This window comes from Oryx dammah, unplaced genomic scaffold (genome assembly GCF_014754425.2).
Source record: "Oryx dammah isolate SB20612 unplaced genomic scaffold, SCBI_Odam_1.1 HiC_scaffold_11210, whole genome shotgun sequence".
NCBI lineage: Eukaryota > Metazoa > Chordata > Mammalia > Artiodactyla > Bovidae > Oryx > Oryx dammah.
This window is the reverse complement of record NW_024080603.1, coordinates 2,494,761-2,510,358: the sequence shown is the minus strand read 5'-3', so window position 1 is coordinate 2,510,358 and position 15,598 is coordinate 2,494,761. Positions and strand designations below refer to the sequence as shown.

Sequence of the window (15,598 nt, the reverse complement as noted above, 5' to 3'; positions counted from 1 at the left end):
CAAGGAATGTTTAAATAAAACTTCAACAGCAGCCTACAGACCTGTTTTATAGATTCCTAGGTCCAGATCAAGGTAGCAAGATGCTACTTGGCATACTGGTGCCTCCACAGTTCTCAAATTAGTGCTAACAGCTGAAATTTCTAAAGGAAAGAAAATTCAGGATTTCTGGAGAGAAATTAGTAACAGCAAATTGTTTATACTGCCAGCAACAGAAGCAGAATCCATTTTTCAAATTTCATGCTCACTTAGCAGGTGATCTATGAGCCCTCTGAGAAAGGAGACGTATGGCTGGGGGATACGTGCCTGGAACTAGAAACTCTGAGGAGCAGACAACCTTTCTAATATGAGGAAGAATCTGTATTTCTGCTTTGACTCTCAAGGATAAAACTAGGAGAAAGGTTTCCTTATCTTCCTTCAAGAAGTATGTGTCGCGCGCGTGTGTGTGTGTGTGTGTGTGTGTGTGTGTGTGACAGAGAGAGACAGAAAAAGGGAGAGGGGAAGGGACAGAGAATGTGAGTATGCAAGCCCTGGGGCGGGTATGCTTTGAAATCAAAGTGAAGGCCTGAATATAAAGAATTTTCAAATTATTACCTGCATAAGAAATCAGATACTAGTCATTCAGAGTCAGCAGTCAGGCTGGCTGCCTAAGAATCACTTCTAAAAACTCTGGGTCCTGGGCTCATCTCCAAGATTAGGTAGAACTGCAGTCAGGGTTAGGAACCAAAGGCCATGAATCACAACTCCTTCCAGTTCCTTAAACCCTTTAACTTCTTCACAACTGTTTTATTTTACAAGCTTCCCCAAAATGATGAGAAACATTTTTGAGGCTATCCTTAGAAAACTTGGGGAAATGCATCTTATTCTGAAGCCAGTTTTTGAGACAAAGGGCTCTGTGTAAAGTTAGGAACGTGCTGAAGTATTGGATTTGTTGTTAAGGGAGCGAGTGACCCTGGGAAGCCCTGGTTAGGGGCCTGGTGACAGTAATCCTGTTTGATTTTTGACTGGTTATTACAGAATTATCATTTCTGTTTTGTACCTCTTTTCCTCATATATTGTCCCCAGCTGGTCTAAGAAAGGGACATTGGGGGGAAAAGAGGAACGCTTCAGTAGAGGAGGGTAACAGCATTAGTTACGTCCACTTTTCCTAAATGTGCGCTGGCCTTTCCAACAATTCTGCAATCGACTGCTGACTGAAGATTGCATTCTCCTCAGTTTTCTGAAGGTTTATTCCATCAAATGAAGTGTATCAGTCTACATCGATAAGCAAAGCTTTATTCTAGTATCTAGTATTTATTTTTTAGAAAATATGGGAAACTAATCAAATCATGCCTGAAAAGAAGGAAAAATATCATTCTCCCTTTTGTGCTAAGTTGCTTCAGCCATGTCCAACTCTTTGTGACCCTATGGACCATAGCCTGCTAGGCTTCCCTGTCCATGGGATTTCCCAGGCAAGAATATTTGAGTAGGTTACCATTTCCTCCTCCAGGGGGTCTTCCCAACCCAGGGATGGAACCAGTGATTCTTACATCTCCTGCGGTGGCAGGCAACTCTTTTACCACTAGCACTACTTGGGAAGCCATTTCCCTTTTATGACACTTAAAAAAAACCTACCTTACCAATTTTTATTTGCAGCTTGAGTTTTTACATGAAGTTGCATTATTGAAGACTTGGCTGTCTTGTGATGAATTTTTCATATGTATTCTCTGCCATACTATTGTTAAAATGAACTGCTGCTACTGTGAGATGGGTTTTAACTGATCTATTATAGGTTTCTTTCAGATGGCACTACTTTAGTCGCTGCTATTGTTTGGGCCTCATGGATAACGTACAGATTTAAAAACAAATCTTATTGCTGATATGCCCATTTCTTTCCCTGCACTTTGTTATATCTGGGATGTAGTCAAACTTATCTGATTTAATATGCATTTTTTTAAAAAATACCATGACTATTAAATACCTTGTTTACATACAGGTGAAATAAATTTATTCCAACAAAAAGAAATCTACCTAAAATAAGTACATCATAGATTCACAGAGAAAGGAGCTGTGAGGAAAGGGTTATTCTTCTAGAAATTAAGCTAAATGGAGTTTAAATGGAGTGCTGTGAACAAGCAGAAAATAATTTTTGGTGGGAATGTGGAAAAACTGGAACCCTTGTACACAGCTGGTAGGAATGTAAAATGATTCAGTTGTTGTGGAAAACATATGGCTGTTCCTCAAAAAAGTAAATATATAATATATATTAGTAATATAGCAATTCACTCCTTGGTATATATCCAAAAGAACTGAAAACAGGTACATACAAATATATGTATATACCTGTTAATAGTAGTACTGTCCAACAGCCAGAAAGTGGAACCCCAAATGTCAATCAAAGAATGAATAAACAGATAAATAAACAAATTCCATTATATATATAATGGAAGCCATAAAAAGGGATGAGGTGCTCATAGCCGTTACAGTGCAGACAATCCTTGAGAGCACTATGCTAAGTGAAAGATGTCAGACACAAAAGGCCTTATATACTAGGATTCCGTTTATGTAATATATTCAGAATAGGCAAATCCACACAGACAGGAAGCAGACCGGGAGTTCCCACAGATAGGAGGGAGTGGAGAATGGGAAGTCACTGCTGAATGGGTATGGGTTTCTCTCTGAGGTGATGGAACTCTTTTCGAACAGAGGTGGTGATTGTACAACAATATCAACGTACTAAATGCCACTGAACTGTTCACTTTAAAATGGTTATCTGAACAGTAGGTGAATTTAATCTGAATAAAAAAAAAAAGGACAAGTGAAATGCCTTCTCAGTGGATTAGGGTGTCGTTTTCCACAACTAAGAAATAGGTTTTGGTCTGCACATACCTGGAAGACGAGGTTGATGTTGTTGAGGTACCAAGTTTGGGTCTGGAGGCATGGGTAATTCCTCAGAAACATACTTTAAAAGTTCCTTTCCCTGGTATGTTATCTGCACATAAGTAAACACAGAATTTCAAAATCATACAAAATCACAAGAAGCAAATGCACCTATCTCTTGCAAATTGTAACTCCAGTAGAGTACTGACTGTTGTATACTATGTATTAGCAAACTCACAGCCAAATGTGGGCTGCCATCTTTTCTGTGACTGAAGTTTTATTAGAACACAGTGATACCATTCATTTACTTAACATCTATGGCTGTTTTTATGCTACAAAAGGATCAAGTAGTTTTGACAGAGATCTATGCTCACAAAGCCTGAAATGTTTCTTATCTGTCTCTTTATGGAGAAAACTGTTGATCTCTGATGTATATCATTAATTCTCTCATACATTCATTTATTCAACAAATATTAATTCAGTACCTGCTACTTTACAACATAAAAAAAGTAGTGTTGCATTAATAAAATTAAGCCATAAAAGTAAAATGGTACTTTTCAAGAAAGCAGACATGCAACTGATTAGATTAACAGCATTTCAGGTCTAAACATCAAAGTTTCCTCTCCCCCCAACCTCTGCCCTTGGTTTGCTTGTAAACCTAGCTATTGTTTATCAGCCCCAAAGTTCAGAGCTTAGAAATACATACATAAAAATGGGCTGGACTGAGGCAGACTGGCAAATACCTGCCAGAAATGTTTGAGCCCAAGAGTCTTTGCTTTCTCCAGACTGAGTTCTAAAGTGGGTAAAGTAAGGTAAAGTCGCTCAGTCGTGTCCGACTCTTTGTGACCCCATGGGCTGTAGCCTACCAGGCTCCTCTGTCCATGGGATTTTCCAGGCAATAGCACTGGAGTGGATTGCCATTTCCTTCTCCAGGGGATCTTCCCGACCCAGGGATCAAAAGCAGTCTGATAACATAATCCCACAAGCTAGGTTCACTATGGTTAACCCAGCAAGCCTTGACTTGAACACCCCTTCCTCCAGGATGCTCACCCAGAGATGCTTAAGTAATGACCTTCCTACAGGACCCCATAACCTCTGTGCTTATATTTCTGTCAAGCACTAAACCCTCTTAAATGAAATTATGTATTAATGTGTCTGTTTTCACTAAAGATCTATATCATACTAAGTTTTATTTTCTAGCACTTCACATAGTGCCTGACAGTATAGGAAAAAAGCTCTGAAGTCCCAGATCTTAATCAGGATTCTTAAATTTTTTGAGTACCTCCAGATTTTTAAGTTGTGGGGAGTAAAAGAGATAATGCTTATGAGAAACATCCCTTTGGCATACTGTTGAGCACACCCTCAGTGCCCAACATGTGCTTGTTACTGAAGGGAGCAAGGGTGGCCTAAGGAGCATGGAATGGTTAGGCAGACCTATAGCTCAAACAGAGCCTCACGTGTTAATGGAACAGACCTGGCCTACTCAGCATGTTAAACCCTCTTTACCTGCAGTGGAAGAAGAAGCACTGAGGCCACTAAATGCCTTCTGTCATTTCTCCAAATAATAAACAGGGGAAAACAATGGATTTTGACCATTTATCCAAAAAAAGAAGAATGTACCTTCAAAGTGCACATGAAATCATATCAAGCCTCTTTTCTAACCACAGTATTAAGTGACTAGAAATCAGCTACTAAAAAAAAGAAAAAGAACAAGTGCAAAACACACAAGCAACTGGAAGCTAAACAACGTGTGACTGACCAACCAATAGTTCACTGGAGAAATGAGAAAAGAAACAAAAAATACCGAGAGACAAAAGAAAATAAAATCACAATGACCCAAAATCTACGGGAGACAGCAAAAGCATTTCTAACAGGCAAGTTTATAGTGATACAAGCGTACCTCAGGAAAAAGAAAAAACTCAAACAACCTACCTTACACCTAAAGGAACCAGAGAACAAAGAACAACAACAACAAAAAAACCTATCAAAAAGATTAGAGCCGAAATAAATAGAGACCAAAAAAACAGAAAAGATCAACAAAACTAAAACCTGGTTCTTTGAAAAGATACACAAAATTGATAAACCTTTGTGAGTCAGACTCACAAAGAAAAACAGAGAGAGGGCCCAAGTCAATCAAATTAGAAACGAAAGAGAAGTTATCACCAATACCACGGAAATACCAAGGATCTTAAGAGACTACTACAAACAACTACATGCCAATAAAATGTACAATCTAGAAGAAATGGACAAGTTCTTACACATGTACAGTCTCCCCAAACTGAACTGGAAATAAACAGAAAATCTGAATAGGCCAATTACCAGTGATGAGACAGAATCAGTAATTTAAAAGTTCCCAACAGGGGGACTTGACCGGTTGCCCAGTGGCTAGGACTGCATGCTCCCAGTGCAGGGGGCCTGGGTGTGATCCTGGGCCAGGGAACTGGATTCCACATGCCACGAGTAAGGCGCTGTGTGCCACAATTAAGACCCGACGTGGGCAAGCAAGTAAACAAACATTTAAAAAAACCCACGAAACTCCCAACAAGGATTTCCCTGGCGGTGCAGGGGGTAAGGGTCCATGCCCCCAATGCAGGGGGCCCATGTTAACATCACTAGCCTGGACACTAGATCCCACAGTGCCACAGCTAAGAATTCACAGGCCACAACTAAAGACCCCACAGGCAGCAGCTAAAGGGCAAAGATCCTGCGAGTCATAACTAAGCCCTGGTGCAGCCAAATATGTAAATGTTAGAACAGCAAACAAACAAACAGAAGTACAGAACCAGAGAGCTTCACAGGTAAATTTTACCAAACATTTAGAAAAGGGTGAACCCCTATCCTTCTCCAACTATTCCAAAAAACTGCAGAGGAAGGAACATTTTCAAACTCATTCTAGAAGGCCAGCATCACCCTGATACCAAAACCAGACAGGATATCACAAAAAAGTCCCATAAATTACAGGCCAGTATCACTGATGAACACCGACACACAGATCCTAAACAAAACACTAGCAAACAGAATCCAGCAACATATTAAGAGGATCATAAATCATGATCAAGTGGGATTTATCCTAGAGTTGCAAGGATATTTCAGTGTCTGCAAACTGATCAGTGTGATACACCACATTAACAAACTGAAGAATAAAAATCATACAGTCATCTCAATGAAGACAAAGATTTTCACAAAATTCAATATCCATTTATGATTAAAAAAAATGTACTCCAGAAAGAGGGCAAAGAGAGAATATGCCTCAATATAACAAAGGCCATTTATGACAAACCCATAGTTAACATCATAGTCATGGTGAAAAGCTGAAAGCATTTCCTCTAAGATCACAAACAAGACGAGGATGACCACTCTTGCCACTTTTATTCACGTAGTATTGGAATTTCTAGCCACAATAATCAGGCAAGAAAAACAAATAAAGGGCATCCCAATTGTAAAGATATAAGTAAAACTGTCACTGTTCACAGAAGACATGATACTATATATAGAAAACACTAAAACCACCACCAGAAAACTACCAGAGCTCATCAGTGAATTCAGAAAAGTTGCTGGATACAAAATTAATATACAGAAACCTGTTGTATTTTTGTATGTTAACAATGAACTATCAGAGAGAGCTAAGGAAATAATCCTGTTTACCACTGCATCAGAAAGAATAAAATACCTAGGAATAAATCTACCTAAGGAGGCAAAAGTCCTATACGTGGAAAACTGTAAGACATTGATTGAAAAGAAACTGAAAATGACACAAATAAATGGAGAGATATACTGTGTTCTCGGGCTGGGAGAATTAATATTGTTAAAATACCACACTAGCCAAGGCAATCAACAGATTCAATGCAATCCCTATCAAAATACCAATGGCACTGAACTAGAATAAATAGTTTTAAAATGTGTATGGAAACACAAAAAAACCCTGAATAGTTACAATAATCTTGAGAAAAGACTCTGATGCTGGGAGGGATTGGAGGCAGGAGGAGAAGGGGACAAGAGAGGATGAGATGGCTGGATGGCATCAATGACTCGATTGACGTGAGTCTGAATGAACTCCAGGAGTTGGTGATGGACAGGGAGGCCTGGCGTGCTGCAATTCATAGGGTCGCAAAGAGTCGGACACGACTGAGCTACTGAACTGAACTGAGAAGGAAGAATAGAGCTCAAGGAATCATACTCTCTGACTTCAGATTGTACTACAAAGCTGCTGTAATCAAAACAGTCTTAAACAGGCACAGAAACACACACACACATCAACAGAACAGAATATAAAGCCCAGAAGTAAACCCATGCACTTACAGTCAATTAATCTCTGACAAAGGAGGCAAGAATATACAATGAAGAAAATATAGTCTCTTTACTAAGTGGTGCTGGGAAAACTGGACAGCAACATGTAAAAAAAATGAAATTAGAGCATTTCTCACACCATATACAAAAAGTATACTCTAAATGAATTAAAGACCTAATGTAAGACTGGAAATCATAAAATTCCCAGAAGAAAACACAGGCAGAACAATCTCTGACATAAATTAGAGCAATATTGTTTTGGATCTGTTTCTTAAGGCAAAGGAAACAAAATAAAAAATAAGCAATTAAACTTAAAAGCTTTTATACAGCAAAGAAAACCACTGACAAAATGAAGACACTGAAGGGGAGAAAATACTTGCAAATGATATGACCCATAAGGGGTTAATATACAAAACGTATAAATAGTTCATACAACTCAGTATCAAAAAACAGCTTGGTCAAAAAATGGGCAGAAGACCTGAATAGAAAATTTCCCAAAAAAGAGACATACAGATGGCCAATAGTCAAATGAAAAGATGTTCAACACTGCTAATCATAGGAAAAATGCAAATCAAAGCCACACTGAGGTATTACCTCACACCTGATGATGTCAGAATGGCCATCATCAAAAAGAACACAAATAACAAATGTTGCCGAGGCTGTGGAGAAAGGGGAACTTTTCTACACTGTTGGTGGGAACGAAAACTGGTATAACCACAATGGAAAACAGTATGGAGGTTTCTCAAAAACTTAAAACTACCATATGATCCAGCAATTCTGCTCCTGGGTATACATCCAAAAACAAAACCACTAATTCAAAAAAGGTGAACATGCACTGCAATGATCAAAGAAGCACTGTTTACAGTTGCCAAGATACAGAAACAACCTAAGTGTTTATCGGGGCTTCCCTGATTGCTCAGCTGGTAAAGAATCCGCCTGCAGTGCGGGAGACCCCGCTTCGATAAGATCCGCTGGAGAAGGGATGGGCTACCCACTCCAGTATTCTTGGGCTTCCTTTGTGGCTCAGCTGGTAAAGAATCCATCTGCAATGTGGGAGACCTGGGTTCAATCCCTGGGTTGGGAAGATCCCCTGGAGAAAGGAAAGGTTACCCCCTCCAGTATTCTGGCCTGGAGAATTCCATGGACTGTATAGTCCATGGGGTCATAAAGAGTCAGACACAACTGAGCAATGTTCACTTTCACTTTAAGTGTCCGTCAACAAATGAATAGATAAAGAAGATGTGGTGTAAATGTACCATGGAATACTACTCAGCCATAAAAAAGTATGAAATCTTGCCATTCGCAACAACACGGACGGACCTGGAGGGTTTATGCTATGTGAAATAAAAAACACAGAAGAAGACAAGTATTCTGTTATTACATGGGGAATCAAAAAATAAAATAAATGAATGTAACAAAATAGAAACAGACATAGATAAAGAGAACAGACTAGTGGCAACCAGCGTGGAGAGGGAAGACCGGAGGGGCAAGATAGGGGCAGGAGACTAAGAGGTATAGGTGACCACATATGAGGTAAATAAGCTCTGGGGATTTCACAATAAATTTACATTAAGTATAACATAAAAATGGTGAACCACTATGTTGTACCACTGCAACTGACTATACCTCAAAAATCATAACGTTTATCTGCAAGTATATAAAAAGAAGAAAGACTGGGTTTCGTTCACATTATTGCCTTGATAATATCCAACACGCACTATGCCCTTATTAACGTGTAGGCTCAGTATGTTTTCACCTGTATCTCAAAATTTAAAGTATATTTTTAATCAGTTAGGGGTGGGTAAAATTTTACCTTAGTAGACTTAGGGGTCCTGAGTCCCCTGTAAGCCCCAGACATATCACTAGGGATAATTCACGCTTTCAAAGAACACAGCTTTAAGAAAATACATCGAGTTAAAAATCTACTTTCCATAAGCAGGAGTGATTCAATGGACAGAGATAACAATGAACAGGCCTCAGACTGAACCGGCACTAGGTCACTCCAGGAGACTGCAGCAGCGAGAGGAGCGTGTGCTGCCTGGCGGGGTGAGCATGAGGACTCCCCTGGCAAGGCCATACATCAGCTCGGCTGCCTGGGTAGACTTGAGTCAGTTCTGGGGCTTGTGGCTCTGTCATTCTGTCAACGTGGATGTTGACGTAGGTCGAGACCTAGTTTTCTGGCAATTCTCGCCTGACAACCTGGCTCTACATCCCCACACCACCTAGTCAGTGAAAATGTCCCCATTTACCAAGGCAGTAGAAACCTGCCCTCATCAAGAAGGGACTGTGAAGTCAGGAGTTACCCCAAGATAAGAAGAGGTAAAGGTTACTGTGGAAATTTTAAAGGAGGCTTTAAAAAAAATTGTAAACAAACTCAGTTTCTCAGCCTGTGTTATTTATGAATAGTACATGAGTGCCCTCTCATAATTTTTGAAACTATTTCTATTTCTAGGATAATTTTAAAGATCTAAGCTTGCTTAGATAATCTGTATGAATATCTCATATCCAAGAATTGCCCTAATTTTAGTGCCCATGTTTGTATTTGGCTTCACCATCACGTAGATGTGAAACAGTATGACTCTAATTTACATGGCTAATAAGGGAAGACCAGAGGCAATGTGATATGTAAACGAGGCATATACGTACAGAGTGAGGGCCAAATGGTATCACAGCCAGATGTGCAAAACCAGAAAATGCAGTAACTCCAACAGAGATAGAGAGTGGGAAGACTGAGTCATCACTAGGCACAGGCATGTCAGACTCCAAAGAACCTCGCTACAGCAACTAGTACCACGTTCGCTCCGTGAGCAGAGATTCAGTTTCAGCAAAACAGTATCATCCATCATAACTCTAAGAAGCTTTGCAATAAAAAGGGATTTCCATGGGTAGAATGTTAATTACTAACACGCAAATGTAATTTATAAAACCATGGAAAGCATTAAGCAGGTTGAATTGAAAGCGGGCGACTCGAGTGGTCAAAAGAAAAAAAATTACAGGAAAAGAGGAAGACAGAGAGACAATAAAGTAGAGAAAATTTTAAATGTGCTCATGTAAGTGAAGGAACTGAAAACTGTTGTGGAAACACCTGCAACAGAGGTCCGGGAGACCAGAGTTCATAGTTTAGGGACAAAAACTGAGACAGAAGCCAGCAAAGAGGTGTGCAGCGCCAAGCTGGACAAAAACGGGGAGAGGAAAGCACCTTTTACTCCTGGTGCACTAAGGCTTACTATAATGGCTAGTGGAGGCTGAAGGTGTTTGCAACTCTTTAGAACAGTGATGGTATCTGTCTGATGATTCACACTTTCCTGGGTAAAACATTGCAACACTGTTCCCTGAAATGGTGCCATGGACATCTGGAGGTGGCTGATCATCAGACCTCAAGGGTGTTAGTCATCAATACTCTTCATATAGGTCATTAAACTGGGCTTATAAATCAGAAGACAGAGCTGAAGGGGGAGACTAGTAAGTCTGGGAAGTCTGAATAAAAATTCAGAAATTTTTCCTTCTGGGAGGCTAGCAATTCATGGGTAAGACTATGTTCAAACATGTGAGTCTCAGGCTCCTTGATCATGACTTTCACCTTTGGGGGAAGATTCTGCTTTATCCTATCAGAATACTAGTAACATATTATTAACTAAATTCCATACATCAGTGGTCCCGCATCTTCTACGAGGAATCACAAGGACCTGATATCACTGTGGGGGTGGGGTGGCAGGAATGAGAGAGGAAGATCGGGGCATTCAGTTTTCTGAGACAGGTAAGGCACGAGGGAGAGGCTCGGTCAGCTGTGCGACCCTGCTGCGTGGCGTTCTGGCAAATGTGCACTGTGGGAGAGCTCGTGGCGTGCTGCAGCAGGGACACACGGGCACAGAACTAGCTTGGAGAACTTTCAGCGTCCTTTTTAATAAAGGAAACAGTTTTATCAGCAAAAAAATATGATGTTATCTCCAACCAAATATGAAGTTAAAGATTAATTTAGGAATGACCCACCTTACTCCAAGCATAATTCCACGTCACATAACTGTCGCCTCCTAGAAGATCCTTGAGCCAGGTGACTGGGTTTTGATAAATCTGACCATTTTCTACCTTAATTTTGCCACTCAATAAAACACTGGCTTTGTGGGTAGCCTCCTGAAGTGAAAAATAAAACAAAAATTAGGACTGAGAAAATACCTGAACTTCTGCTTCTGTCCATGATAAAGTAAACGGGGACCAGAATTATGTTAACGCCTGACACAAGCAAAAAAAAGACAAACTAAATATATGAAACAATGGTTTCCAAGATACCAGACATCACGGGGAAACGCATAGTTTTACTGGGAACTGAGGAACTGCTAAGGTGAGCCCTACAACTGTCCCAGCTCACTGCCTTGAGAGAGCTTCCAGGTCTTCGTACAGAGATAGGAAATCCAGACAAAACCTGTGGATTCTCTCAATTGAGTAGACAGAGCAGGCTCCAGGGAGGCATGATGGCTAGAGTTTGCAGGACAGAGTACTGAAGAAGAGAGAAATACACAGAGACAGAGAACTCTATAGGGCTTCAGAGGGTCCTCTTTAAGTATCCTGCTGAGTTGTGATTGGCCATGTGTAAGAGGAAATTAGCCAAGCCTGGGAAAAGAACCATCTGAAAGAATTAGATGTAATGGCATTCTCTGGCATTCTCAAAGGGCAGAAACAGCACCTGTTCCCAATAGTAAGATTAGAAAAACAAACTGATGGGGCATTGGTAGATACACAGAAGTCTTGCCTTTGCAGTGGGATATAATTAGCCTTAGACTGAACACTGCTCCAATCCTGCCTAACAAACTGTAAAAGGAAGACCCAAAAGGACTGGAAAAAGTCAGTTTTCATTCCAATCCCAAAGAAGGGCAGGGCCTAAGAATGTTCAAACTATCATACAATCGCACTCATTTCACAAGCTAGTAAGGTTATGCACAAAATCCTTCAAGTTAAGCTTCAGCAGAACGTAAACCAAGAACTTCCAGATGTACAAGCTGGGTTTAGAAAAGGCAGAGGAACACAGATCAATGGCCAACATTTTCTAGGGGCTTTCCTGGTAGCTCAGCTGGTAAAGAATCCGCCTGCAATTCAGGAGATCCCGGTTCGATTCCTGGGTTGGGAAGATCCACTGGAGAAGGGATAGGCTACCCACTCCAGTATTCTGGCCTGGAGAATTCCACGGACTGTATAGCCCATGGGTCACAAAGAGTTTGACGCAACTGAGCAGCGACTTCCACTTTCAATTTCTGGATCACAGAGAAAGCAAGGGAATTCCAGAAAAACATCTATTTCTGTGTCATTGATTATGCTAACGACTTTGACTGTGTGGATCACAACAAACTGTGGAAAATTCTTAAAGAGATGGAATACCAGACCATCTTACTTGTCTCCTGAGAAACCTGTATGCAGGTCAAGAAGCAACAGTTAGAACCTTACACTGAACAACTGACTGGTTCAAAACTGGGAAAGGAGTAGAAGGCCGTATACTGTCATCCTGCTTATTTAACTTATATGCAGAGTACATTATGTGAAATGCTAGGGTGGATGAAGCCCAAGCTGAAATCAAGACTGCTGAGAGAAATGTCAACTATCTCAGATATGCAGATGACACCACCCTTATGGCAGAAAGCGAAGAGGAACTAAAGACCCTCTTGATGAGGGTAAAAGAGGAGAGTGAAAAAGCTGGCTTAAAACGCAACACTCAAAAAACTAAGATCATGGCATCCAGCCCCATCACTTCATGGCAAACAGAAGGGGAAAAAGTGGACGCAGTGACAGATTTTATTTTCTTGGACTCCAAAATCACTGTGGACAATGACTGCAGCCATGAAAGTAAAAGACGCTTGCTCCTTACAAGGAAAGCTATGACAAACCTAGACAACGTATTAAAAAGCAAAGACATCACTTTGCTGACAAAGATCTGTATACTCAAAGCTATGGTTTTTCTAGTCGTGTATGGATGTGAGAGTTGGACCATAAGGAAGGCGGAGCACCAAAGAACTAACGGTTTTGAATCATGGTGCTGGAGAAGACTTGAGAATTCTTTGGACTACGAGGAGATCAAACCAGTCAATCCTAAAGGAAATCAACTCTAAATATTCATTGGAAGGACTGATGCTGAAGCTGAAGGTCCAATATTTTGGCCACCTGATGCGAAGAGTCAACTTACTGGAAAAGACCCTGATGCTGGGAAAGACTGAAGGCAAAAGGAAAAGGAAATGGCAGAGGATGAGATGGCTAGAAGCATCACCAACTCAATGGACATGAATCTAAGCAAACTCCAGGAGATAGTGGAGGACAGAGAAGCCTGACATGCTGCAGTTCATGGGGTTACAAAGAGCTGGACACAACTGAGCAACTTAGCACACACAAAACCCTTCCTGCTGAGTATAACTAATTCTGGTCTGAGAGCCCAAAGGTGCTCATGACTAAAAGGAATAGGGCAATTTTAGGCTTCCCTGGTAGCTCAGCTGGTAAAGAATCTTCCTGCAATGCAGGAGACCCCAGTTTGATTCCTGGGTTGGCAAGATCCGCTGGAGAAGGAATAGGCTACCCACTGCAGTATTCTAGGGCTTTCCTCTAAGCTCAGCTGGTAGAGAATCCACCTGCGATATAGGAGACCTGGGTTTGATCCCTGGGTTGGGAAGATACCCTGGAGAAGGGAAAGGCAGCCCACTCCAGTATTCTGGCCTGGAGAACTCTGTGGACTGTATAGTCCATGGGGTCGCAAAGAGTTGGACATGACTGAATGACTTTCACTTTCACTTGCTAAGAATATAATGGTCAGGTTTCTCCATTTAAACAGCCCAACCAAACCCTTTCCCTCTAATAAGAGCTATACACTGACACTATGTGACAGCAACATTTTAGTCACTTATTTATAAATTTTACATAATTTTAGAGGGAAAAAAAAAAAACAATAGGATACCTGTGTTTTGAATTCCAGAATGTTATTTCCTGGATTAAGTCTTCCTAGCAATATCAGATCCTTTATCTGCATACATTTCTTTTTGGGAGTTGTGTTGTAGTTCGAAGGTTTTTTCACAATATGTTGGTAGCCAGACCCAGAGAAGGAGGAGCTCTGAGTATCATTTGCATGAGGAACAGTGAGAGCTGATTTTTTAAAGTAAGGTTTCAGCTGTTGCCCCATGTGACTGCCAAAGACATCAACCCTTTGCTGTGCCAGGGATTCTGATGTTCCCCCAGGTGCTTGGTGGGGAGCTGTCTTCCTGTTTCCTTCTTTTGGATCACAATCAGAAGGAGCCTGATCACAAATGACACTTGATGGACGGACATCATGGTGGGCAGACACACTAGTGGTTGCTGGAATCTTTAATGTGCCAGTTACTGCTGAAGGACTAAAGGACACGTGCCCCTTGGCTGTACTACCTGTAAGATCATTCTCTTTTTGTGAATACTCTGCTTCAGCAATAAAAGTAACAGATTGGGATTGTAATTTAATCTGATTAGTGCCTTCTGAATGTCTGGATTTTGATAATCTATCTAAGGTACAGTCATTGATATTTTGCTTAGAATTCAATTCACTTCCAGAAAATTCTTCCCTTCTCACTGTCTTTGAATTTAGACAAGTGTGGGTACTTTGGTTGTCGTGCCAGACTTCCTGAGACAACTGTGTTTCCTGCATGCCTCTGCACACAAGGCTGACAGGAGAAAGTGAACCTGACTGGGGCTGCATGGAATTTTCCATACTGATACACTCGTGCCTGTCCTTTTCATTAGCGGTTTCTGAGCTTGATGGCAGCTTCCTAAAACTAAGACCAGACAAAGATGTAGCATTCTTATAGGTGTGAAATTTCTGGCTTATTTTTTTCTGTGTTTTTGCTACGAGTAGGAGGCTCTTCTGTCTTGCCGCCAAATTAGCCAGTTGCTCCCTCAGGACTCCATGCTTAAATGACTCTATGGACACCCTGTAGAAAGAAACAGAAAAGGGAAAAATACAAAAACAGTGGAAAACTTTTTTTTTTAAGCAGTCATTTAGATTTTATAGATACTCTGTGTCCATTTAAATTCAATCAGCTCAAAGTACACAAGAGTCTATCTTTGCCCTGTGTATTCTTTGAGAGCAAACTGTTGCATTACATGAGGCAAATAAGTATGCCTTTTTTAGGAGGTGACAGTGTGCTTATCCCGGAGAAGGCGAGGGCACCCCCTCCAGTCCTCTTGCCTGGAGAATCCCAGGGACGGGGAGCCTGGTGGGCTGCAGTCCACGGGGTCGTGAAGAGTGGGATAGGACTGAGCGACTCCACTTTCACTCTTCACTTTCATGCACTGGAGAAGGCGAGGGCACCCCCTCCAGTCCTCTTGCCTGGAGAATCCCAGGGACGGGGAGCCTGGTGGGCTGCAGTCCACGGGGTTGCGAAGAGTGGGATAGGACTGAGCGACTCCATTTTCACTCTTCACTTTCATGCACTGGAGAAGGCGAGGGCACCCACTC

At 41.2% G+C, this 15,598-nt stretch overlaps 1 protein-coding gene across 1 annotated transcript in view; it reads right to left on the bottom strand.

Moving 5' to 3' along the window:
• LOC120860965 (ankyrin repeat domain-containing protein 31-like) overlaps positions 1 to 15,598 on the bottom strand; it is a 134,404-nt gene that overhangs the window by 10,464 nt on the left and 108,342 nt on the right. Inside the window, 3 exon segments of the mRNA XM_040236671.1 lie at positions 2,866 to 2,968; positions 11,134 to 11,274; positions 14,072 to 15,071. Of these exon segments, the coding sequence (XP_040092605.1) occupies positions 2,866 to 2,968; positions 11,134 to 11,274; positions 14,072 to 15,071 (1,244 nt within the window).